Source organism: Ursus arctos, unplaced genomic scaffold (genome assembly GCF_023065955.2).
Source record: "Ursus arctos isolate Adak ecotype North America unplaced genomic scaffold, UrsArc2.0 scaffold_18, whole genome shotgun sequence".
Lineage (NCBI taxonomy): Eukaryota > Metazoa > Chordata > Mammalia > Carnivora > Ursidae > Ursus > Ursus arctos.
The window spans coordinates 1797099-1824654 of NW_026622852.1; the positions used below are offsets into that span (position 1 = coordinate 1797099).

Sequence of the window (27556 nt, forward strand, 5' to 3'; positions counted from 1 at the left end):
TGGTTCCAGACATGTCTGTTCTCACAGTTAATCTCTCTCTGCTCATCTTGCTGTATCCACCCCTATTCCATTTCCCTCTCATTCTCTTGAAATTAGAATTCCCATAAGGAGTGTTCCGCTCTGATAAAAAGAAATCTCCCTCACGTTTCCTTTTCACAGAAAGCAAACATATATAAAAGGCACATTCCTGTTTTTCTGGCCAGTGAGTCAGAGCACGCTCATGTGGAAATGAAAAAAAAATTTTTTTTAAAGGTCATATTCTATATTGGGGAAACTTAGTAATTACAACTACTGCCCCAGAATATCTGTTGGTAAAAACTTTGTGGGCTCTGGAAGGGTGGGGATGGATGGGAGAGATGAGCAATGCTGTTGTGTTTTCAGTTTCTTTTGAAGGCAGTTACATGAAGTTCTCAGTCTCCATGCCTAGTAATCCTGACAAAAATCACATTGCTATTCAACTGATTTCCTTCCCTCTTAAGATGCAGCCTCCAGTCCACCAGTGGAAAGCAGATACAGTTGCTAGGCAACCTCTTCCTGGAGGTTGGGAGGTTGGGAGTGGGGGTTGGTGTTGCAGGAAGGAGGTGGAATGCTGCCCGAAATTCAGCAGGTAATGGCTGGGACAGTCACACACATTTGCAAAATCTACATTTATGTTTTAATTCCCAGCACAAAGATTGAGAATAACTGTGACTGCCAGTTTGATCATTAATGGGGGAAGGGGGGGAAGGTTGGGCAGGAAGGAGGATGCAGGCAGGCCCTGCAAGGAGAATCCTTACTATGACATGAATAATTCATTCAGTTTCTTACATATGCATTAAGAGGATGGGATTTCAGTTCAAAGGATCTTCTCCCGGTTAGTGAAGGAAGAAGTAGACTATGTTTGGTTTTATTATGGACCAAAAATGTGACTGCTGCATTTTATTTTTCTAATAGAGACAGTTAGGTTTTCTGATTTTACACCATTTTCCCCAGACCCATTCAGAGGAGGAACTGCAGTCTTTTAATAAGAATGCAAAGAAAGGGGCAACCCCCTTGGGTTCCCTCCCTCTTTGGGAGCTGTGTACTATCACTCAATAAACTTTGTTTTGCTGCCCACCAAAAAAAAAAAAGAAAAAAAAATCGAAGAAAGATAACATTGATATAAACCATGCAGTCTCTTCTCCCCAGCAAATATTCCCAACCCAGACCTCGCCCATCTGTTTAGTGGAAGACGGGTACCATGGCCTTGAGGTGAGCTGTGTCAATATTCCCGTATTTATCCACCTCCACAGGCTGAATCTTCATGCCTGCCATGTGGGCACTTGCAGGATTGGTCCCATGTGCTGATTTTGGAATGAGGCAAACCTTAGGAAAGGAGTGAAAGGAAGGAGAAAAAACCATCACCAGGCTTTTCATGGCAGAAAAGTGCTACGACACGCTTGGAACACAGATTGAATAGGCGCCACATGCTTTATTTAAACTGATCATGAACGCCTTAAAATCTGCTACAATTTAAATATTACTGTAGTGTAAAACAATGCCCAAAAGAGGAGTTTGCATTTGAATCCACAAATATTGCTCTTTAAAGAGTCATGTAATATTAATTAGTACTCTCCTCCCTTATCTCGGCAGACCAAAAACCAGACCCAGGGTTATTCTGACCTTGCTCAGTTATAAATGTAGAAAGTATCTTAAAAGAACATAAGGTTGGAAGTTAAACTCTAGGACCCAAGTGCCCAAATCATAGCTTCAATGCTCTGCTTGGCTTTGCTGAGATCCAGAAGAGATGATAATGGTAGATATAATTCCAAGGCCTTCCACTGCTGATACGTCAATTATGTCACCATTTACTGGGTGCTTATTCTGTGCAATGACTTGTTAGTTGCCATAAGAATCATAAAGTGAGCATGAAAGCGTGTCCTGTGTTCATGGACAATACTGGCAAATGTATAAACAGGTGCCACAGGAACTCAGAATAAGGGGGTGTCACTTCAAGCGGAAGAGGTAAAGGGAAAGTGTTTCAAGAGCTAGATCTTAAGCTAGCATTTAAAGATGAGTTGAATTCTTACAGAAGGTGGATGGTGGGTACAATTTTAGAATTCCCAGATTTAAATCATTTTCATTTCCTCCTACAAGTCACACGAACACAAGCAAACACACATGCTCTGGTCGATGTGACGGTGCTGCACTACAGGAAAGGGCATCGCAGAGTCTCCCCAACAGAAAGCAACTAGGAGAAGCAATGATCACTCTGAAAATGATCCTCCCTTTTTAAAATCCCAGGACCAATACTGCAACCCCTTGAAGAGAAATGGATGGGCGTTATAGAAATGGGCTTATAAAGGGGAAACTGCTTACAGCTCTTTCCTCAAAAACAGCAAAGTTGTCTACTTAAGCAAAACACATGTGTACGCAAAGGCAAACTATCACTCTTCTGTTGATAGAAAGTTTGTGCCTCTTTTGAATGGTTACTGGTCTCATGCTGGTGACGAGGTGTGTCCTCAAATTCTTTTTCTAAATTAAATGCTTCCCTATTGTATTGACTTTCTTTAATTTCTCAGAACCAAAGTCACTTGTCCTTTCCCATAAAGTATTTTTATTCTCCCACCAGATCTTTGGATAAAAGGATCCCTTCCGGGCAGAACACTGATCAAGAAGGAAAAGGCAGGGGCGCCTGGGTGGCTCAGTCGTTAAGCGTCTGCCTTCGGCTCGGGGTGTGATCCCAGGGTCCTGGGATCGAGCCCCGCATCGGGCTCGCTGCTCCACTGGGAGCCTGCTTCTTCCTGTCCCACTCCCCCTGCTTGTGTTCCCTCTCTCGCTGGCTGTCTCTCTCTCTGTCAAATAAGTAAATAAATAAATAAATAAATAAGAAGAAGGAAAAGGCAAATATTAAAAATGAATAGAATCAACTACACTCAAATAAAAAATTTTTTAAAGATTTTATTTATTTTTTTGACACAGAGAGAGAGAGCATGCACAAGCAGGGGGAGGGACAGGCAGCGGGAGAAGCAGACTCCCCACTGAGCAGGGAGCCTGAGGTTGGACTCAATCCCAGGACCCTGGGATCATGACCTGAGCTGAAGGCAGAAACTTAACTGACTGAGCCACAGAGGCACTCCCAAGTAAAAAAAGATTTTAATGAATATAAAATATTGGTTAAAGGCCTAAGTTAAGAATTTGTACCAGGGAAGTTCTGTTGAAATAAAAACATTCAAGGTAAAAATGTCAACCATCCTGTGGTACACTGAATAATGGGCCCCCCAAAATGTCCAAACCTGATCCCCAGAATCTGTGGATGTTACCTTATGGCAAAAGGGACTTTGTAACTATGATTAAATCAGGCTCTTGAGGTGAGAAATTATGGATCTTGAAACCTGGATTATCAGTTGGGCCCTAAATATATTCCCCAGTATTCTCAGCAGAGGGAGGCAGAAGGAGGTCTGACCACAAAGTAAGGAGAAAATGTCATGAATGAACAAGAGGATGCAGTGAGGGCAGGAGGGGGCCCCAAGCCAAGGAATGCAGGAGGCCTCCAGAGAGGCAAAGAAACAGATTCTCTCCTGGATCCTCCAGAAGCAGCTAGCCTTGCCAACACCATGACATTAGCTGTGGGAAATCCAATTCTAGACTTCTGGACTCTATAACTGAGAAAATAATTTTTTGTTTTCTCAAGCCACTGAGTTTGTGAGAATTTGTTACAGCAGCCACAGGAAACTAATACATATCCTGACATAAGGCGGCAGAAAGAGAAAAGTCTCAGTTTTATCAATGACTCATTTATATGTTGCTGTTACACATTTCTGGTTTTCTATGTGGAAATAGGAAACTTTATTTAATAATTTTTTTGGGAAACTTTTTAATGGTAATTTTTCCTCACTTTAAAATTGTGGGGTCACAAGGGACAGGGAAATAACGGGACCCAGATTTAATGCATTAGTTTATATAAAACAATCCTCTTTGGTGCATTTATGACCATTTAGGTGGATGCTACGTTTTTTCAACTTCCCAATGTACCCGGCATAGACCCAACCCCATAGCTCATCCTCCAACACTTGCTGAACGAGTGAGAGATTAAGGAGGAGTGCTTCTTTGCAAAGGAAATAAATTTCTTACCACTAATAAAATCTAACAACCAAAGGCTACTACTTCATCTCAGGTACTTGGGAAGAGAAAAAATACTCCCATACATATTTTTGGGTTGGGGGTGGTTTTTGGTGTTTTCTAGGGTTTAATATTTTCCCTTTGTATAAGAATCTCATCTCTGATCAGCAAATGTGAGTTAATATTTGACTAGCAAATTGAATTATTAATTATAATGGGTTTAAGACAGTGCCTGGTAAGTATTTGTTAAATAAATTTGTATTCTCCCAGATTAAACTGGTAAATCAGGAACTTGACTGTTGCATTTTAGGAACCTCTGAAATTTAACCTAAGAGCAAACGTGAAAAGAACTGCCCAAAACAGCTTGAAATAAGAGAACTATCAGGAACCTGGGAGGTTCTGAAGAACATGATTTCCCCACACTCCTTTTCGAAACAGAAGGATATATTTTACTGGATTCCATTAGAGTCTATTATGTAGGAGCAGCTGCCTTGGACTTCTCTGATGTGGAAAATTTTTCCTTGATTATTTGAGCAATAAGTCATTTCTCCTTCTCCAACTGAAAACATTGGCTTTAATTAAAATCTTTAATCTAGAAAGGATGTCAACATTTCCAAACTTAAGAGTTCTGTATTTCTACAAGCTCAGGGGCTGGACGGCCTTCCCTGCCTCTCCCTCCCTTAGCCCTCCACAAACGGCTGCATCTAGCTCCCCTCCATCCTTCAGAATAGAACAAGGATGCTGTAGTGATAGCAGTGTGGGCAATGGTGAGAGAAGAAACATCACACACAGGGGGACAGACAGAGAGGAGAGGACTGAAAAACACAGAGAGGGAAAAGGAGCAAGAAAGGATCCAAGAGTCAGAGAAGAACTCTGCCCAGGCACAATCAAAAGTTCTTTCATCCTTTCTCCTTGACCTTTCTGGTTTGGTCCCCAACTCCTGGACATTCACAGATACTTCCTGGTGTCACACTGGAGAACTAGGAACGAAGAGGGGTGGCAAGCATCGCAGAGTAGATGCAACCTGGATGTTAGCTGGCTTTGTTATCAGCTCATCCCTGGCCTTCCATAAGCACCACAATGTAGATCTCAAGGCCTCTCTATAAAGCCTCTGGGCAGGAGGCGGTGAGGTGAAGGAGGCAACATGGAGGTGCTCACACAGTATGAACAGATCCCTTCCCAGGATCCCCAGACACGTGGTTAATGAGTACAACAAGGACAAGTTCCAGTGGCTACCTCAGTACAAGGAAGCCACACAGGAAAACAGAACGGGGACTTTTAATGTCAGTCACCGGGCATCGTTTCCCTGGACAACAGGAGCTTCAGCGTTTCCTTTCTGATGCTATCACAGTGCTGAGCCTGAGGTTCAAAGAATAATTCTAGTCCTAAACTAACCCTTCCTTAGAAAATTAAAGAATTCAGGGCGCCTGGGTGGCTCAGTCGGTTAAGCATCTCCCTTTGGCTCAGGTGATGATCCCGGGGTTTTTGGACTGAGTCCCACATCGGGCTCCCTGCTCAGCGGGGAGCCTGTTTTTCCCTCTGCCACTCCCGCTCCCACTCCCCCTGCTTATGCACTTGCTCTCTCTCTGTCAAAAAAATAAATAAAATCTTTAAAAAAAATTAAAGAATTCAAAACTACTAGAAAACCTAAGTGAAAAAAACCAAGTTGGTGTGTCAGGGACTGTGTCTATCTGAGTTATGACTCGATATAACTCTGGACTGGCACACAGAGTGCTTTGCATATGACCACTATAGAATAATTACTCAATTAATGAATGTTCTCTTTTTCAAAATTCTTTGAAAATCAGTGCTACTGCCCAACTAGGATAAAGGCCTGGGAAAACACACCTGTGGAATCAGGATAAATAAACAGGAGAAGGAGCAAGAAAATGGTCTTTTTCCCCTCCTTTTTTGAAAGGGAAGTGAAACAGTTTTTAGATTCTTCATTGCCAAATACAGGCAGCTAACCATGAATAATCTAGTTTTAATAAAACCAGAAATGGACTGAGACTGGGCCACCATTTATTGTACCCCACTTACTTGGGCAGCCAGAATGAGCCTGGCACCCTTTTCTCTAACTCTCCTGGGATGGGTGTCACTTTTGTCCTGCTCCCAACCCCTGCCCACTGCTCCCTCCAAGAAGTCCATGTCCACAGCTCAGTGGAAGTTCTAGCTTGGTATTGGGTCATCACCAAAATGAAGACCTCGCAAACACAGTCTCTTTCACCACACTCAGAAGCCTAGGTCAGATAACTGCTAGAAGCACTGCCTCTGGGGATCAGTGGAGTCCAGTCAAGCCCATTAGCAGCTCTGCTGGTCCCTACACAGACCCCAAGAGCAGTTTGGATCACGGAGACTAGACTCTCATACCCAAAGTAAAAACTGAAGCAGAGCCACGAACTCTGCTCCATGTCTTCTTTTGCTGCTTAGAGATGACAATTCTCAATAGGGAATTTATTTATTCAGCAAACATTTTATTAAAAATTTATTTATGGGGTATGTTAAGTTTCAGCTCAGGTCATGATCTTGGGGTCATGGGATCGAGCCCCACATTGGGCTCTGCGCTGGGCATGAAACCTGCTTGGGATTCTCTCTCACTCTCTCCCTCTACTTTTTTAGAGTAATGTCTACATCCAACGTGGGACTCAAACTCATGACCCCTGAGATTAAGAGTCTCCACCAACTGAGCCAGCCGGGCACCCCTCGATAAATATTTTTTGAGCATACAGAAACCAGAACTGTGCCTAGTCACAGTAGGAGTTACGGAACAATTAAAGGTTGGTCTCTGCCCTTTGTCCAGGCCTAAGACCTGGAACTGTAACATTCCTGTCCTTTCCTGCCTTTCCTCCCAGGAAAGTTAGAGAAGGGGGTGCCAGGTTCGTTTTGGGTGCCCAAGTAAGTGGGATACAGTAGGCAGTGGCCCAATCTCAGTCCATTTCTAGTTTTATTAAAACCAAAAGATTATTTACGGCTAGTTGCCTGTATTTCACAACGAAGAATCTAAAACCTGGCCGACTTTCACACACTGTGTTTGAGCAAAAACCTTTTATCTCCAAATGTTTTCCCTCAAAATGGTCCAGTGAAATGTCTTGGGGGCAAGGACTGTAGCAGCTGGTTCAAAGAAATCTGTTCCTTGATTATATGTTCCCTAGCTGCTTACAAGAAGGCTTAGAGGGAGTGTACCACAGAACAAAAGGAATGCTAAGAGTTGGACCCATTGCCACCCTGTGGTGAGCAACCACCACTTGTCCATACTCACTGTTCTGTGTCCCTCTCCTCTCCCATCCAAGTAAGCTCGGATAGTGGCCAGCCCAGCATATTCCCCCTGCGCTCCGCTGCAAAGGTAAGAAGAGAAGGGTTAGGGCTTTGGGCCTCTTTGCTTTCATTGACTCATTCAATATTCACTGGGCATGGGTGGCATGTTCACCAACACGTGACCCAAAGACACTACCCAACACCATGGAAAGTTCACTGAGGATAGCTGCACCAGCCTAAAAGTTCTTGAGCAACCACAGAATGGCACTTGGTCTTTGTACTAAAGCTCACCCACTGCTACTCAGAGATGGGCCTTTCAAGCCTTGCTCAGGATCATGTACCTAAGAATTCGTTCCTATTATAGAAAAATTCAAAATTATAAAAAAATAGAAGAATACAAGGAGCTGCCACGTACCTATCACCCAGCTTTAACAATTCTCAGATATAGTCAATCTTTTTCCAACCATTTCCCTTACAAGCCCCCTCACTCTGAACTAGACTGTTATTTAAGTAGGCTCCATGCCCAACATTGAGCTTGAACTCACAATCCTTAGATCAAGAGTTGCATGCTCTATGGACTAAGCCAGCCAGCCACCCCTGAACTGTTATTTTGAGGCAAAACTCAAGCATCATATCATTTTATCAATTCAAACTTCAGTGTGTATCTTTCAAAGATAACAATTATTATTTAAAAAAAATATAGCTATAGCGGTGTCTGGGTAGCACAGTCAGTTGGGTGTCCAACTCTTGGTTTCAGCTTGGGTCTCATCTCAGGGTCATGAGATCAAGCCCCACATTGGGCTCCACGCAGCATGGAGTCTGCTTGGGTTTCTCTCTCCTTCTCCCCCTGCTCCTCCCCTCCCTCCACATGTGTTCTCTCTCTCTCTCCCTCTTTCTCTCTAAAGTAAAGGAGGGCATGTGATGTAATGGGCACTGGGTATTATATAAGACTGACCAATCACTGACCTCTACCTTTGAAACTAATAATACATTATACGTTAATTGAATTTAAATTAAACAAATAAAATAAAATCTTTAATACACACACACACACACACACACACACACACACACACACACTTATAACTACAATTATTACACCTAAAACCACGATTTCCCGATACCACCACATTTTTAGTCAGCGATCAGATTACCCCAAAGGAACTATGCACTTTGAATGTGGCGACATTTCCATTAGTCTCTTGGGTGAGCTTTCCCAGGCCCCACATGCACGTGGCTGTTAGAGGCTGGCCATACCAACTAAGCAGTCCTGGAAGGCACCACTTTTAGAGCACACTTAATGACTAACAGTCCAGTGAGTGATGCTGAGTCAATCAGAAACTGTTACTTAATGTTCTCAGTAATCTCTGCAGGAAGGAAAGGGAAGTGAGTAATAGGTTTTTAAATCCCATTCAAAATGCGTATTTCCCCTATTTCACAAAATTACACCATTCTTTAACTCTGTAGAAGTCCCAGTGGTTTTGGCATTCATCCTTTCTAGTCACACCATAATATTGAGATCATACTCTAAAAGCACAAGGCTTAAGAATAAACTAGATAAACTTTTATTTCTAAACCAAATGCTAAAATTTTGAGCACTGGAATGTTTTTAAAGAGAACACTAGATTGAACCTGTTGGATTTGAAATGTTTGTAAACTCTTGTGGGGACACTGATGATCTGGTGTCAGGATCACCAGAATTGAGGACTTAAGAGAGGCCAGAGAACAGGGAAGCATCTGGGGGTGAAGGACTTAGAGTGTGGCTGGAGAAAGAAAAGAAAGTGGTGATTTACAGAGCAATAAAATAGGGTAGATGAGCTAAGGAACAGTAATAAGTACAAACTGCTCTGTTAATTAAGCACTTCCTATTTACCAGGCACGCTGCAGAGTAAGCCCAGGGAAAGGGTAGCCCTTGTGGTGGTGGTCGCCACCAACCATTTTTCATCATCTTATTTAATCCTCCCAATACCCCCATGAGGTAGGTACCATTGCCCCCATTTTGCACAAAAAGAAACTGAGGTCTGAGTCTTACATGCCCAACGGCCAACGGTGGCAGATTTTAGACTTCAGTACAAGTTGGCCTTTCAAGGAGGCTCATGCTTCCTGTGTAAGCTATGCCGCTCCTCCGAGCACGCTGTGCTTCCCAAGGGAGTCGGAGCCGTGGTTTTCCTTCACAGAACCCCTGACTGACAGAACAAGGAGGTACAGCTGCACATAAAGAAGACCTGTTCCTGGAAAACCTGGGGCACCCAGTTCCTCATTGCTTAAACTGAGCGAACTTGGCCTCTGCTCTCTTCTAGGGAGGGAGGCAGACACCAGTCTTCCATTTTCCTGGCTTTGGAAAAACAATTGTAGTTCACTTGATGTTTTTATTTGGGGAGCAGAAAAATGAATGTGCTTCAGCAAACCACCCACACCCCTCGTTACTTAGGCTCTCTGTGCCTCTGTGTTCTCATCTTTAAAATAGGGATAATAAATTGCACCCATATGCACTCATAGTATTTTGCTCACTCTTCTATTAATACAATCCTATACGTGTACTGTACATCCAAAATGATTATAGAGCTCACATTTACTTTGTGTGCCTATCTCAGAGTGTAAGCTTTGAGAGTAACGTCTAGGTCTCAGAATATATAGAATAGTACTCTACATGGAGTAGCTCTACAATAAATGCTGAATAAATTTGTTCAAAATTGAGTTCCCATATCCAGCCTAGGCAGTCGACATTATCATCCTTTTCTCCATGGAAAGGGGCCTCAACAAATGGCCCTGTGTTTTTCTCACGACTACTGTTCATCTTCTTTTGTTGGAAAGCCAAACAAAGTGTTCAGACCAGGAATGAAAGAGACTGGAACTATGAGCTGGTAAACCAAGAGAAAGGCAACATCCTAAAGACTTGATCGTAAATGCTGGATGCGGCAACTCAAAAAGTGCAAAAGGTATGTTCTAAAGGCCACATAAAAACAACAATTGCTGGAGAGGATGTGGAGAAAGGGGATCCCTCCTACATTGTTGGTGGGAATGCAAGTTGGTACAGCCACTCTGGAAAACAGTGTGGAGGTCCCTTAAAAAGTTAAAAATGGAGCTACCCTATGATCCAGCCATTGCACTACTGGGTATTTACCCCAAAGATACAGATGTAGTGAAGAGAAGGGCCATATGCTCCCCAATGTTCATAGCAGCATTGTCCACAATAGCTAAATCGTGGAAGGAGCCAAGATGCCCTTCAACAGATGACTGGATTAAGAAGTTGTGGTCCATGTATACAATGGAATATTACTCAGCTATCAGAAAGAACGAGTTCTCAACATTTGCTACAACATGGACAGCACTGGAGGAGATAATGCTAAGTGAAATAAGTCAAGCAGAGAAAGACAACTATCATATGATTTCTCTCATCTATGGAACATAAGAACTAAGATGATCGGTAGGGGAAGAAAGGGATAAAGAAAGGGGGGTAATCAGAAGGGGGAATGAAACATGAGAGACTATGGACTCTGAGAAACAAACTGAGGGCCACAGAGAGGAGGGGGGTGGGGGAATGGGATAGGCCGGTGATGGGCAGTAAGGAGGGCACGTATTGCATGGTGCACTGGGTGTTATACACAACTAATGAATCATCGAGCCTTACATCGGAAACCGGGGATGTACTGTATGGTGACTAACATAATATAATAAAAAATCATTATAAAAAAAGTAAATAAATAAAGGCCACATAAGCCTTATTACTGGGGTTCTATTAAAATAAGGGGAATTATTAGTGCCACCTATTGGTGGAAAAGTATTATGAAAAATAACTGCTTGGCTCCATAACCCAGATTAAGAGTCTATCAGAAAACTACTACATGGGGAGTAGGAGCAAGGATAGTGGTTTTCTGACATCTATTTAAGATGAAGTCGTTGGTGGCCTGGACCTGCAGAACTGGCACAGAAAGGACACAAGTGGGTGGGGAGCCTCAGCCCCACAGAAGTGCCAAGTGAGCACAGGCTTGAACTGTCTGAGAAAAACAGTCCTCCAGTCATGCATTTATTCAGGCTGGTGAAAGAACTGCTATGTATTACACCGCTTAACACAGAATGAGTGAAACCTAGCAGATGAGTTCCTCCAAAACCCAGACTCACTCTATACACTAGAAGAAGCTGGGACAAGTGCAATGTCCCACAAGGTGAAAATAAGATGGAGTTGGTGGGATGCCACAGTTCTGTAATGATTTAACCTAGACTCTGTTAGTATCAGTGTAGCATTCTAAGCACAATTTCAGGCAGCTACTCAATGTGAATTTATCAAAAACGTGATGGGGGAGGGGGAATTTGAAGATGACGTGACAGGGCCAGGGTGATAGCTGAGCTCTTCTGCCACGACTAAACAAGAGTTTAAGGACACAATCAGCGTCAAAGATTTTTAACACTTTACCTACCTTTAGCTTTGCTAAGAACCCTAGGCAAAAAGGTTGGGATTTAGAAATACTACAGCTTAGCTCTACCTGGAAGGGTTACATTTTTAGATCTCTGGAACAAATTTTTATTGGACCATTACACAAGATCAATCCCAAGGGACAGTATATTCTGCCAAGTGTTAGAAATCTCGTAGCAGATGATCCGTCTATCTCTGATGAAGGAAGAGTGTGGCCTGCTCTTACAGACAACTACGCAGAACACACATGGCCAGGGGCCACAGGTAGAAAGCGAGCACTTCCCAAGCATAAAACTAAGATGGACTAAGATTATGAATGATCGGGGCACCTGGGTGGCTCAGTTGTTAAGCGTCTGCCTTCGGCTCAGGTCATGATCCCAGGGGCCTGGGATCGAGCCACGTCGGGCTCCCTGCTCTGCTGGGAGCCTGCTTCTCCCTCTCCCTCTGCCCCTGCTTGTGTTCCCTCTCTCGCTGTTTCTCTCTCTGACAAATAAATAAATAAATAAAATCTTAAAGAAAAAGATTATGAATGATTTGCATCCTGTAAAGAAGGTATTTTGGTCAGTTACTGTGTACGTTTATCACTGATCACAGAAGTACTCCCTGACCAGTCATGAAAAAAACTCTGCTGAAAGAATATGGTGGTTGATTTCACAGACACCATAGAAATTCCTCAGAAGTTGGCTGCTTTGGAATATTTTGAGACAGATTATTATGGCTGCTATTTTTAAACGAAATATTTCTTCATGGTTTTTACATTTATACATAGGACACCTTTTACAAGACTGCAGAATATAACATATTCTGGTGTCACCAGAAGTCCTGTCCCAGTAGTCACCAAAAGTCCTGCTGAATTATACTGCAGTTGTACTAAGAAAACAGTATTTGTGTTCTCTAGTAGGATACTGTATCTATACAAATCAAAGCAGCTAAAAATGTGCCCTCAAGAAAATGCTTATGTTATGGATCCTACCGTTTTAAAATTTTGGTACCAGTAATTTAAGATTTATACATTTTTTTGAATTATCAAGTATCTAGATTTACCAGATCTATTCTTGTTTTAATTTTCTCTAGATATTCTATGGAAATAATTTTATATTTTTAACCCCATTATTATATTTTGGACACTGATGACCATATTTAGTTTGTGACTTAAGAGAAGTTCTCTTTTATGCTGTTTATAAGTCAGTGGGACTATTTTATTTCTTTTTAAAGATTTATTTATTTATTTGAAAGAGAGAGAGAAAGTGGGAGGAATGGCAGAGGGAGAAAATCTCAAGCAGACTTTCCACTGAGCACAGAGCCCAACACAGGACTTGATCTCATGACCCTGGGATCATGACCTGAGCCAAAACCAAAAGTTGGACACTTAACCGTCTGAACCACCCAGGTGCCCCAGGTCTATTTTATTTTTAATAATATTTGAATTTCCTGAGAAGTTTATTTTGGCATTTTTTAAATTATTACATTTAAAACGACATTCTTCATGAGAAATCATTCTTAGCGATAAATTGTACATTTAAATATGAAGTTAATTGTTTCCCTTTAAGCATCTATAATATCTAACAACTGCATCTAGCTCATTGTATACATTGTAACATTTGGAAGCTAAAATATATATCATTATCCAATAAAACCAAGATTTCTATAGATATAAACAAGTTTATTTGAGAATTTATATGCAAGGCAAAGTGACTAGAATAGCTACAATTTGAAAAAGAAGAAAGTGGGAGGAATCAGTCTGTCTGATGCCAAGACTTATTATATACCTACAGGAATCAAGGTTGTGTGTTACTGGGGGAGGGACAGACATGTAGATCAATGGAATAGAATAGAGAAACTAGAAATCAACTCACATAAATAAAACAAACTGATTTTTTACAAAGTTGCAAAAGCAATGCAGTTGAGGAAAAATAGTCTTATCAACAAATAGTGCTGGAGCAATTAGACATGCATAGGTCAGCCTAAGCCTTTTACCCTTATACAAAAATTACCTCAAAATGGATCATGGATTTAAATTTAAAATATAAAGCTATAAAACTTTTAGGAATAAGCAGAGAAAATCTCTGGAATATAGGACTAGGCAAAGAGTTCTCACAGTTGAAACCAAAAGCACAATTCATAAAAGGAAAATTGATAAAGTACACTTCATCATAATTACTTTTGCTCTGTAAAAGACCCTGTTAAAAGGGCAAAAAGACAAGCTAAGAGTGGGAGAAAATATCTGCAAACTACATATCAAATAAACAGTTAAAGACATAAAAGACAGTCCAAGTAGAAAGTGGTGCTGTGATGATCCAACATATGACTGTGTTTAGAAGTACTAAGGAAGGGATGCCTGGGTGGCTCAGTCGGTTAAGCGTCTGCCTTCAGCTCAGGTCATGATCTCAGGGTCCTGAGATCAAGTCCCACATCAGGGGAGCCTGCTTCTCCCTCTCCTTCTTCCTGCCACTCCCCCTGCTTGTGTGCTCCCCCTCTCTGCCTTCTGTCTGACAAATAAATAAATCATAAAAAAGTACTAAGGAAGGGTTCCATTAGGATGCTGGAGATTTGCTGTGCGTTCATTGTTGCTGTTTTTCTGTGTATGTGGGAAAGCATAGCTTTTCAGTCCCCTTACTAGTTAGGGGAATTTCCCATTTTGTGTGAGTCTAGGGGAAAGGCAGGGTCCTAAACCCCCCTCCAGAAGCAGGAAGGGACCAGACATTCCCCATCACTACCCATTAACAAGGTGTTGGACCCATGACCCACTCCCAGCCCACAGCATATCCAGTAGCCTGGGACTTCATCAACCCGGAGAGAGTGACCCAAGGAATGGGACAGTCACAGATTTTCCAGTGGTAGTGGTGACTCTGATTTGTTCTCTGCTGCCAGCCTCCCTTGGGTCTTCCCACCTAATTCACAGGTGGATTTAAGTTTATTATATTATATTATATTATATTATATTATATTATATTATATTATGTTGTTATGTTATGTTATAGTATATTATAAAATAATGCATTCATGTGATTTAAAAATTAATATCAGTAAACAAGCAACCCCCTCCTATTCTTCCCAGTCTCACTCTCCAGAAGGAAACCCAATTAATGATTTCTTGTGATGTATGTTTTGATGTTGGACATTGTGACGTCAAACTCCCCTCATCCAAAAACTTCTTTATTTTAAAAATACCACCATCAAGTGCTCAGGAAGTGACCAAGCGATCCAAGTGAAACATTAGCTAAGAAATGGACATGGTAACACTGACCCCAGTAAGATGGTCCAAACAGCCAGTGTCAAGGTGACCCACTTCAGTCCCTGGCAACATCGTAAGACACTCCCAATATAACAAGGTTTAAAAAAAAAAGGCATTGATTCTTATCTTATGAATGGAATAAACAGGGCTAACTGACATTCCTCCAATACACATACCTTGGGAGCAATAGGATTTTAATCAGTCTAATTCTGTTGCTTACCTCAAGTACCTAAAAACTGTCTGGATCTCCGTTCCAATGAGCTGATAATAAAAACCTCTCAACATATCATTCTGGAATGGTCTTACCAATCTGTATCTAACTTGACATAAACTGAATTCTATACTTAACCTTCAAATTCTGGTCAAGGAACATCTGAATAGATCCAGCTCTTCTAACTATTCTGATATCCGAAGAGTACCTTAAAGCAGAGGCTCTCAAACTTAGGTTTCCAAACAAAGCATCAGCTTCACCTGGGAACCTGACAGAAAGCAAGTTCTCAAGCATTGAATCAGAAAATCCTGTGTGGGGACGCCTGTGTGGTTCAGTGGTTAAGCAGCTGCCTTCGGCTCAGGTCATGATCTCAGGGTCCTGGGATCAAGTCCTGCATCAGGCTCCTCGTCAACAGGCAGCCTGCTTCTTCGTATGCCTGCTCTGCCTGCCACTCCCCCTGCTTGTGCTCGCTCGCTCTCTTTCTGACAAATAAAATCTTTAAAAAAAAAAAAAAAATCCTGTGGGTGTGACCAAGTGTGAGAACCGCTGCTCCAAGTCTTACAAACTGCAAAAATCAAAGTATACTTTTGAGGGTTAAGGAAATTGGGGAAGGGAAGGTCTTCTCACTGTGTTTTATGTCTCCAAAGATGGCTCTCTTCATCCTTCGCCCTCTTTCTCTTCTTCCTGGCATTCTGAGTGCTTCTTTGGGAAATCAGCCTCTAACCAGAGGAGGGTCTCTGCTCTCTGGCCTCCCAGAGTTCTCTGAAAGGAGGGTTGTGAAGGCTCCGTAGGAAAGCATTATCAAAGATTATCATGATATGAGTCATGTTAGAGCTCATCAGTGATATCCATCATGAGCTTAAGAAAGGGGGTGTGGGAGGTGGCAACTATCAGGTGTTTGATTCTCTTTACTGTATCTCCTGATAGGCACATGATGGTTGTGACTTAGTCTTCAAAGGGCACTTTCTAAGTTCAGTCTGCTGGGAGATAATAGTCATCTAACTAAGTTTCCTCTTTGGTGTTCCTTCAGGACAACACACTCTCCAACCCAATGATGCACATTAGAATCACCTGGGGAGGGTATTAAAAACCCTGATTCCTGAAATCCACCCCCCACCCCAAGAGGAGATTCTGATGCAACTAGTTTGTGGGGTAGGGAGAGGATCAGTATTCTTCAGAAGTTCCCCAACTAATTCTAATAAGCAGCCAGGACTGTGAATGGTGGCAACCCCAGTGTTTTTCACAGTATGGTGGCCAAACCAGCATAGTAACATCATCCAGAAATTTGTTAGAAATGCAAATTCTCAGGCCCCAACCCTGCCTTACTGAATCAGGAATTCTGGCAGTGAAGCTTAGCAATTTAACAAGCCCCCCAGGTGATTCTCACTCACAATAAAGTTTGAGATCCATAGATTATGTCCTGTTTACACCTTTGTTTAAGAACCTTCCAGCAGGAGATTCTGGAAAAGCAACTGACAGCTCTATCTACATTCAAGATCATGGTTTGCTGTTTTTAAAGAAAAAACAACTTCCTTACTCTTATAGGCCAAGGCAGCTAATAATAACCCCAGCGTGTCTTTCACTTTAGATATCCATGGAAGGTGTTAATTACTGTTTCTGTCTGCCTTAAACATTACATCATAATTCTAACCCGGCAATTCCTGGAGTCTATTTGTGAGCTGCTGAATGATTGTAAAAGTGTCACAGTGCTATGGGGGAACAAGTCAAAGCAAGCCGTGCTGGGCAGAGTAGAAAATGGAAAGGTAATGAGATATTATTTGGTTATTTTCGTCCCCAAACTGGAAATGCTCTCCAGGTTTGTAGATGGAGCAATGTGGGGGGAGAAACCCACACCGTGACGAAGGAGGACGTCGTTTGGCGTCTCACATGTTCTGGGTGCTAACCTTTCCTTTGAGCTGAATTCCCTTTCAGAAAAAAAATCCACTGAAGAGGGTCCTGTGACGGTGTGTATCTGGGCAGGACTACTAGAGAAAGAACAGCCTTCTGCGAGCATGACGTAGAACTCAACTGGGCTGAAGACGGTATGGGAGGGCCCAGCAAGGGTGAGGAGGAGCAGTCAGGGCCACGTGCACAACACTCAGGCTCGTGCCTGCAAAGTGCCGTTCTCCTACACAGTCATCCTAGAACCGGAGAGTTGTGTTACGAGTCCACTTGGTGTTAAATATCATTCTATTCTGCAGAACTTGGTTCCTTTGGCCTTGTTGCAAGACCTTCTCACTTTATGTTTGAGTACTAAGACTGAGGTGGCATATGTCTTGCCTCCAAACCCAGGGCAAGTGTCAAAGCCAGCTTCATCATGCCCTCAGTGCATGGAGAAATCCTGAGATCAGGGGGCCCAGGGTAGAAACGAATCTGCAAGCACCTTACGTTGTGTTTAATTGTTTCATAATATGCACGTGCCCCACAATAAAATTAACTTCTTTTTAGATTATATACTAACACGTATCATGGTTAAAAAAGTTTTTAGTAATCTAAAAAAGCATAAGCACAGGGAAGGGGAAAAATTAAAAAGCATAAGGACAAAAAGTATTGAAGTTCTACTACCTTGAGATAACTGTCTTCTTCTCATATACCTCTTCCCACCTATACCTCTGCATTGATATATCAGTATGGCCATTCTTCAAACAATTAAAGAGTTACCATACATCCAGCAATGTCACATCTGAGTATATACCCAAAAGAACTAAAACCAGGGACTCAGGTATTTGTATACCAATGTTCACAGCAGCATTATTCACAACAGCTTAAAGGTGAAAACAACCCAAATGCCCATCAATGGGCAGAGATAAACAAAATATGGTCCACATATACAGGGGAATATTATTCAGCCTTAAAAAGGAAATGCTGACGCATGCTACAAGGTGGATAAAGACATTATGCTAGATGAAATAAACCAGATACAAAAGGACAAATATTATATAGTTCCAACTATGTGACATACCTAGTAGTCAATTAATAGCAGCAGAAAATAAAATCATGGTTGCCAGAGGCTGTGGTAAGAGAGAAACGAGGCGAAGTTGTTTAATTGATGCAAAGCTTTCATTTGAGAAGATAAAAAAGTTCTGGAGATGGCTGGTGTTGATGGTTGCAAAACAATGTGAATTCATGCTATTAAACGTACCCTTAAAAATGGTTAAAATGGTAAATTTTCATGGTATGCGTATTTTACCACAAAAAATTTTAGAGTTGCAAAATATTACTGTTACTTCCTAAAAATTTTACCATTTTTATCTTTTAAATATCAGATGATAACAAAAAAGGATAAGAAATTTTTGATGCAAAACTTCTTGGTCACGAGCTTCTAAAACTCTATAGACGTACTGACCAACTCCAATTAGGTTTAAATGAAAACACCAGGAAATAGTCCCTTGATAATAATTGCGACTGCACCCCGTATTTCAGAAGTATAATTTCAGTGGTTGACGTGATACAGTAAATTCTCCCTCTGTACAGAATATTCAAGAAAACTTGTATTTCTTCTTACAATAAATATGAAGCCTACATCAATACCTTGGATTGCAGTGGCCAGTAGCCAGCAATAAATCATGATGAATTAACCAATAAATAGCCCTGTGGTAGACTAATTATAATACTTAGAATATAGATTATGAGACCTGGATATAGAATTCACTTGTGGAGAGAAGATTAGCACAAATAAACCAAAAGGGTTGTAACAAGATAAAAATAAAATCCTTACATAGAGAATATATGGTGCATCCCTTCCTCTTTTCCCCAAACTTTAATCTCTGGCAGCATGGTCTCTCTATTTTCCCAACAAAAGAGTAGGGCATTTCCTCATTTGTCATAGCAGCCTCTGCTAAGAACCAAAAATATCCCTCAATAAGCCTCAACTTTGGGTTCAGCTCCTGTCACTTTCAAATCGGCCTTTGGAAACGAGTGTTATTATCCGGGAATCTGTGAAGGTGGAGAAGGCATCACTGACAGAAACGACATCCTAATAAAGATTTCCTTCCCTCCTACAAAACTGACACGGGGTACTGAACCTCACTGTCAATCATACAAGTGAGGAGAGCAGGACAGAGAAGGAGCATTAGGTATAATAAGAAAAACAACAGAGAAACTTCTAAGAAAGTGGTTCTTACCCTTGCCTTCCAATTGGAATCTCCTGGGAAGCTTTAAAGACATACTCATGCCTGTGTCTCTCCCTCACCCTGTCTTTCCCTATCAAGATTGTAATTCAATCTGGGATTGTGATCTGGACACGAGAATCTTTTTTATAAACTCACCACATGACTCCAACTTCCAGCCAGGGCTGGGAACCATTGCTTTAAGGGAAGGCAAGTTTCCTCATCCTTAGGTCAGTCTTTCAGGACCCTGGCTGGGCCCTCAATGAGCTGCAAAAGCTAATGACTTCAGAGTTAAAATAGTCCTGAACAATTCCTCTCCCATATGACACAGAAGATGTAACCATATTGTATCACTAGAGGGCGAAGTTTCTGCATTTTCAACATTTAATTAACGTATTACTGCCTCAGGTTACTAATTCACTCAGATTCCTCTCTTCCTTTAAAAAGGGGGTGGGGATGGATGACGATGTTCTAATGAAGATATGAAGTCTGACTTTCATGAATGTCATTCTTTCCTATTTATAAAATCAGGGCTTTGAGAGGCTGTTATTAAAAGAGCTCTGTGTCCTCTCATTTGCCATATGCCCATATGCTGTTTTCACAAAGCGCATGACTTTGCTGTATAGCTTATGTTACCAAACAGGAGGAGGGCTTGATTGTATCTAAGATCTGATTACTTTCTGTTTCAGAGAGTGAGATGATAAATGTCTCAGTTTTAAAATCATTTGATTTTTGGGGTGCCTGCGTGGTGCAGTTGGTTGAAGGCTCCAACTCCTGGTTTTGGCTCAGGTCATGATCTCAGCATTGTGAGATCGAGCCTGCTGTTGGGCTTCTTGCTTGACAGGGAGTCTGCTTGAAGATTCTCTGTCTGCCCCTCCCCCCACTCAAATAAATAAATCTTTTTAAAAAATCATTTGATTTTTATATCTTGAAGTCTGCATTTCTAACAACCTCCTGGGTGATGTCAATGCTGACGCTGCTGGTGGAGCTTACACTTCGAGTAGCGGAAGGTGGATAATCCAGTGGCAGACATGCAACTCTTTTGAAAATACTTAAAATGTGAATTCATGCTGCTAAAAGTGTTTGTCTAGCCATCCATCTATCTATTCCCATGAAGACAGATCACAAACCCAGTGGATTCCCAATCGGCTGTATATCAGAATCATTTGTTTCCTCCTTAAATATAAAGTTTCTTACTCCTAAACCCTGGAGATTATGATCAACAGGCCTAGAGTGGGACACAGATATTTGTTTGTTTTTTTTTTTTAAGATTTTATTTGGGTTTTTTTGAACAGAGAGAGACACAGAGAGAGAGAGAACACCAGCAGGGGGAGTGGGAGAGGAAGAAACAGGCTTCCCGTGGAGCGGGGAGCCCAATGTGGGGCTATCATGACCTGAGCTGAAGGCAGACTCTTAACAGACTGAGCCACCCAGGCGCCCCCAGACATTTGTATTTTTAACAAGTACCTAAGAAATGTTGCTAGAGCCCTCTGGTTTTAAAAAAAAAGTCACTGTTCTTCAGAGTTTTTACTTTACAGATAAAGAAACAGAGGCCAAAAGAGGGGCACGGAACTTTCAAAGTTAGTGACAGAACAAACCAGGATCTAGGTTCTCCTGACCCTACTCGATTGCGACACTGCTGCTTGTTCAGAGGTACCATGTGTCTTGATTCTAATTCTAATGCTATGTCACTGATGGATATCGTAACTAGTTTCCAAAGATGGCCCACAATGAAACACATCTCTGGACATTCACACCCATTCTGCATTCAAACTGGGCTGGCCCTGTCACTTGCTTTAATAGGCAGAACGCTTTGGAAGTCATGCTGTGAAACTTCAGAGGCTGAGCCTTAAGGAGTTTTGCAGCTTCCACATGCTTCCATCATGGAACACTCCACTTTGGACTTAGACATCATTCCAGGATGAATGAAGCTCAAGCAACCACATGGAGAAGTCTCCATGAACAAGAACCAAGGCCCAGGTCCACATCCTCAACTGAACGCCCAGCCAACAGCCTATCACTAACTTGCCATCTATGTGAATGTGGCTACTTTGGACCTCCTAGCCATCCACCCAATGGAGCTGAACTGTCTACTCACCTCTCAGAATGATACAAAATTGTTGTTTCAAGCCTCAAAGTTTGAGGCAGGTATTATACCATGAGAGATAGCTGAAAAGACAGGAGAAATCTCTTACCTGTTAGGCTGGAAGGAGATTCGGTCATAGCCCGTGAGTTCACATAAGTCTTTCTCCAGCTCAAGGAAAAGTTGCTGATAACCTTGAGCTTGGTCCAGAGGCACAAATGGGTGGATGTTTGCAAATCCTTTCCATGTGATAGGCTGAAGAGCAACAGGGGAGAAACACATGCATATGTACAACTGTAATAGTAATAACAGTACGAGCTTTAATGATGCTGAGCAGGACGAGTACAGCAACAGCCAGCACAAGAGTGTTTACTGTGTGCCAGGCACTGTTTTACACACTTTAAATACATTAATTCATTAAATCTCACCAAAATCTTACCAGGTAAGTACTATTACTGCCTTCATTTTAGAAGAAAGTCCTAGAAAGGGAACTTGGACAAAAATATAAACTTCTTCTATCTTTTCAGGAACAAAAAGTCACCCAAATAGATTTATATCCACGAAACCCAATGAGTTGTTTCAGGTATGGTTTACTTGAACTCTTAGACAGCACATATATTATTCTCTCTTCATTGAGCAGAACAAGACACAAACAAAAACAAATGGGGAAAATCCTTCCAATCACAATATAAAATGATTTCCATTGCCTGATGTGATTTGTCATATCAGAATAATCCTATGGAAAAAAAGGAAGAAGAGAGCTTTGCAAAAATGCATCCTAGCCTAGTAGAGATACTTACCAACCACAAGAGCAGGTTACACAAATCTTTTGTTGATACAAGAAATAAATGGAAACCTCCAGTCTCTACACTTCTGGCACTGTGAATGGATGTCTAGAAAGAAGGCTTAAGGTTCTGAATTCTACTGAGCTTAACAACTACCAGTTGACAAAGCTTTTTACATTGCAGATTTAAAAGGGGGAATGGGGTGCATGTGGCTGGCTCAGTCAGTAGACATGTGACTCTTGTCTCAGGGTTGTGAGTTCAAGCCCCACACTGGGTGTGGAAAGTACTTAAAAATAAAATCTATAATTCACGTCCACCCAGCGTTTGATCATTTCGCATCGTCATAAGAAGGAGCAGGGAAGGACAAAACATGGATATGAAATACGTTTTGGATGTTGCCAATACTTTGGTACAGAAGCAAAGCCATCACCCTGGGACTGCCTGCTAACTTGGGCCTGTCAACAATTCTGCAGTACAGACACCTGGAAAACCTCAGGCTCGTGCTCACCTCCCAAGCAGCTCTGGAAAATGAGGAACGGTTTATTCAGCCTGAACAAGATTGACTATTATTAAACAGACCCAACAACTCTATGTGAACTTGCCCAAACTTAAAGAACCAGCTACACATCATAATAGAGAAGTACGTGGGCCCGTGTAGAAACTATAAGAATGAATGTTCTAGTGCCCAGAATGGACAATGTCCGGACGGGGAGTTAAGATGGCGGAGGAGTAGGGGACCCCTTTTTCAGCCAGTCCCCTGATAGAGCTGTATAGGTACCAGACCAGCCTGAACATCCACGGAATCAGCCTGAGACGCAGGAAGATACATCTGGATCACTACAAATGAACATCTCCAGCGCTGAGTATTGAGGTACGAAGTGGAGAGCCGTGAAACCACGCACAGATATCGGAAGATAAATGGAAGGGGGAGGGAGCCGCCGCGTTTGGGCGCCAGGAAGCGGTAGCCACCTGCATGGGGGAGTGGGCTGACTCGGGGACCGGCACCCGCAAGAGAGCAGACTGAGACCGTGAGCTGGGGAACGCGTGCAGCCAGACTGAAATGGAGCTCCGGTGCGCTCACGGGAACCAGACTGAGACCGGGAGCTCTGGGAGCGCGCGGGACGGCTGGCGGCTGGCAGTGTTAGAAACACAAAGGACAGAGACGCGATGGCCCTGGAAGTGAGGGCTGGGACGCTGGGTGTGGGGTACACATCCCTGGACGCTGCAGGGTTGAGCAGCACCAACAGAAACAGAGTTAAAATGGCCAGAACATCAGTGGAGAACGATCCGCGATCCCTCTGTTCTGAAACAGAGGCTGAGATTCGGCTACTGCTGCTCTGACTGTCAGAAGAGGCACAGCAAACCGCCAGGGAAAGCCGCCAGAGAACAAAAGCCTGGAAATACCAGCTAACAGTGTGCCCACCCCCATTCCCCCTCGCAGGGGACACGGAGTCTCAACCCAAACAGGGTTGCCTGAGTATCGGTGCGGCAGGCCCCTCCCCCAGAAGGCAGGCTGAAAAATCAAGAAGCCTACGTCCCTAAGATCCCTATAAAACAAGGGCGCGCGGCCTGGGTCCCGGTCAATAATTTGGGCTCTGGACAACCCCGCAACCTCTCCTCATCAGAATGACGAGAAGGAAAAATCCCCCCCAGCAAAGAAAAGAAAATGAGCCTGTGGCCTCTGCCACAGAACTAATGGATATGGATATAACCAAATTATCAGAAATGGAATTCAGAGTAACAATGGTCAAGATGATGTGTTGACTTGAAAAAAGTATTAACAAAAATGTTAATGAGAATATAGAATCTCTAAGGGCACAAATGAGAGTGAATCTGACAGAAATTAAAAATGCTATGAGCCAAATGCAGTCAAAACTAGAGGCTCTGATGGCCAGGGTGAATGAGGCAGAAAAAAGTATCAGCGAATTGGAGGATGGGTTAGTAGAAGAGAAAGCTAAAATAAAATCTGGGCTCAAAAAAATCCAATCTCAAGAATGTAGGTTATGGGAGATTACTGACTCAATGAAACGTTCCAATGTCAGAATCATCGGCATCCCCAAGGGGGTGGAGAAAAACAGAGGTCTAGAAGAGGTATTTGAACAAATTGTAGCTGAAAACAACCCTAATCTAGCAAAGGAAACAAGCATTCGTGTCCAAGAGGCAGAGAGGACCCCTCCCAAGCTCAACCATGACAAACCTATGCCACATCACGTCATAGTGCAATTAGCAAATATTAGATGCAAGGATACAGTATTGAAAGTGGCCAGGGCAAAGAAATTTCTCACGTACCAAGGCAAAGGTATCAGAATTACGTCAGACCTGTCTACACAGACCTGGAATGAGAGAAAGGGTGGAGGCAGCATTTTTAAAGCTCTTTCAGAGAAAAACATGCAGCCAAGGATCCTTTATCCAGCAAGGCTGTCATTCATAATTGATGGAGAAATAAAGACCTTCCAGAATCACCAGTCATTGACCAATTTCATAACCATGAAACCAGCCCTACAGGAGATATTAAGGAGGGTTCTATAAAAGTAAAAAGGCCCCAAGAATGATACAGAACAGAAAGTCACAATCTATAGAAACAAAGACTTTACCGGCAACATGGCATCATTAAAATCATATCTCTCAATAATCAGTCTCAATGTAAATGGCCTAAATGCTCCCATAAAACGCCACAAGGTTGCAGATTGGATAAAAAGACATGACCCATCCATTTGCTGTCTACAAGAGACTCATGTTGAACCTAAAGATACATTCAGACAGAAAGTAAAGGGATGGAATACCCTCTTTCATGCCAATGGACTCAAAAGAAAGCTGGGGTAGCAATTCTCATATCAGACAGATTGGATTTTAAACTAAAGACTATAGTTAGAGACACAGAAGGGCACTATATTATTCTTAAAGGATTTATCCAACAAGTGGATATGACAATTATAAATATATATGCCCCCAACAGGGGACCAGCAAGATACACAAGCCAACTCTTAACCAGAAAAAAGAGACATACAGATAAAAATACATTAATAGGAGGGGACCTCAACACTCCACTATCAGCAATAGACAGAGCACCGGAGCAGAAAACCAACATAGAAACAAGAGCTTTGAATGCCACACTCAACGAGTTGGACCTCATAGATATATATAGAACACTACACCCCAGAACCAAAGAATACTCATTATTCTATTCTAATGCCCATGGAACATTCTCAAGAATAGACCATGTTCTGGGACACAAAACAGGTCTCAACCGATACCAAAAGACTGAAATTATTCCCTGCATATGCTCAGACCACAACGCTTTGAAATTGGAACTCAACCACAATGAAAAATTTGGAAGAAACTCAAACACTTGGAGACTAAGAACCATCCTGCTCAAGAATGATTTGATAAACCAGGAAATGAAAAATCAATTTAAACAATTTATGGAGACCAATGAGAATGAAAACACAATGGTCCAAAGAATTAATAAAATTGACAGACCACTGGCAAGACTTATCCAAAAGAATAGAGAAAGGACCCAAATTAATAAAATGATAAATGAAAAGGGAGAGGTCACAACCAACACCAATGAAATTGGAAGGATTATTAGAAACTTTTATCAACAGCTTTATGCCAATAAATTAAGCAATCTGGAAGAGATGGAAGACTTCCTGGAAACCTATAAACTACCAAGACTGAAACAGGAAGAAATTGATTTTTTAAACAGGCCAATTAATTATGAAGAGATTGAGTCAGTCATAAACACCCTTCCAAAAAACAAAACTCAAGGCCCGGACGGTTTTGCTGGGGAATTCTATGAAACATACAAAGAAGAAATAATACCTATTCTCCTAAAGCTATTTCAAAAAATAGAAACAGAAGGAAAGCTACCAAACTCATTCTATGAGGCCAGTATTACCTTGATCCCCAAACCAGGCAAAGACCCCATCAAAAAGGAGAATTACAGGCTGATTTCCCTAATGAATATGGACGCCAAAATCCTCAACAAGATCCTTGCTAATAGAATCCAATAGTGCATTAAAAGGATTATCCATCATGACCAAGTGGGATTCATCCCTGGGATGCAAGGATGGTTCAACGTTTGCAAATCTATCAGTGTCTTAGATTTTATCCAGAAGGAAAAAGCCAAAAATCATATGATTCTCTCAATAGATGCAGAAAACTCATTTGACAAAATACAGCATCCTTTCCTGATTAAAACCCTTCAGAGTGTAGGGATAGAGGGTACATTCCTCAATCTCATAAAAACCATCTATGAAAAGCCTACAGCAAATATCATTCTCAATGGGGAAAAGCTGGAAGCCTTTCCCTTAAGATCAGGAACACGACAAGGATGCCCACTCTCGCCATTATTATTCAACATAGTACTAGAAGCCCTTGCAACAGCAATCAGACAAAAAAAGGGATAAAAGGTATCCAAATCGGCAAAGAAGAAGTCAAAATGTCTCTCTTCGCAGACGACATGATACTCTATATGGAAAACCCAAAAGAATCCATGCCCAAACTATTAGAAGTTATAGAGCAATTCAGTAATGTGGCGGGATACAAAATCAATGCTCAGAAAGCAGTTGCATTTCTATACACGAATAATGAGACTGAAGAAAGAGAAATTAGGGAATCCATCCCATTTACAATAGCACCAAATACCATACGTTACCTTGGAATTAACTTAACCAGAGACGTAAAGGACCTATATTCTAGAAACTATAAATCACTCTTGAAAGACATTGAAGAAGACACAAAAAGATGGAAAAACATTCCATGCTCATGGATTGGAAGAATTAACATAGTTAAAATGTCCATGCTACCCAGAGCAATCTACACTTTCAATGCTATCCCGATCAAAATACCAATGACATTTTTCAAAGAACTGGAACAAATAGTCCTTCAATTTGTATGGAACCAGAAAAGGCCCCAAATCACCAAGGAACTGTTGAAAAGGAAAAACAAAGCTGGGGGCATCACAATGCTGGATTTCGAGGTGTACTACAAAGCTGTGATCACAAAGACAGCATGGTACTGGCACAAAAAAAGACACATAGACCAATGGAACAGAACAGAGAACCCAGAAATGGACCCTCGGCTCTTTGGGCAACTAATCTTTGATAAAGCAGGAAAAAACATCCAGTGGAAAAAAGACAGTCTCTTCAATAAATGGTGCTGGGAAAATTGGACAGCTACATGCAAAAGAATGAAACTTGACCACTCTCTCACACCATACACAAAGATAAACTCCAAATGGATGAAAGACCTTGATGTGAGACAGGAATCCATCAAAATCCCAGAGGAGAACATAGGCAGCAACCTCTACAACATCGGCCAAAGGAACCTTTTTCATGACACATCTCCAAAGGCAAGAGAAACAAAAGATAAAATGAACTTGT

The 27556-nt window shown here is 41.8% G+C and overlaps 1 protein-coding gene across 2 annotated transcripts in view; it reads right to left on the bottom strand.

Annotated features, from left to right (window-relative positions):
• Positions 1 to 27556, bottom strand: part of GLDC (glycine decarboxylase) — a 97188-nt gene that overhangs the window by 21017 nt on the left and 48615 nt on the right. For both annotated transcript variants that reach the window (XM_026506547.4, XM_057313426.1), the window contains exons 15-17: positions 21500 to 21642; positions 7340 to 7415; positions 1219 to 1344 (exon numbers count right to left, since the gene is read on the bottom strand). In XM_026506547.4, coding sequence (XP_026362332.1) covers positions 1219 to 1344; positions 7340 to 7415; positions 21500 to 21642 — 345 coding nt within the window. The remainder of the gene's footprint in view (positions 1 to 1218; positions 1345 to 7339; positions 7416 to 21499; positions 21643 to 27556) is intronic.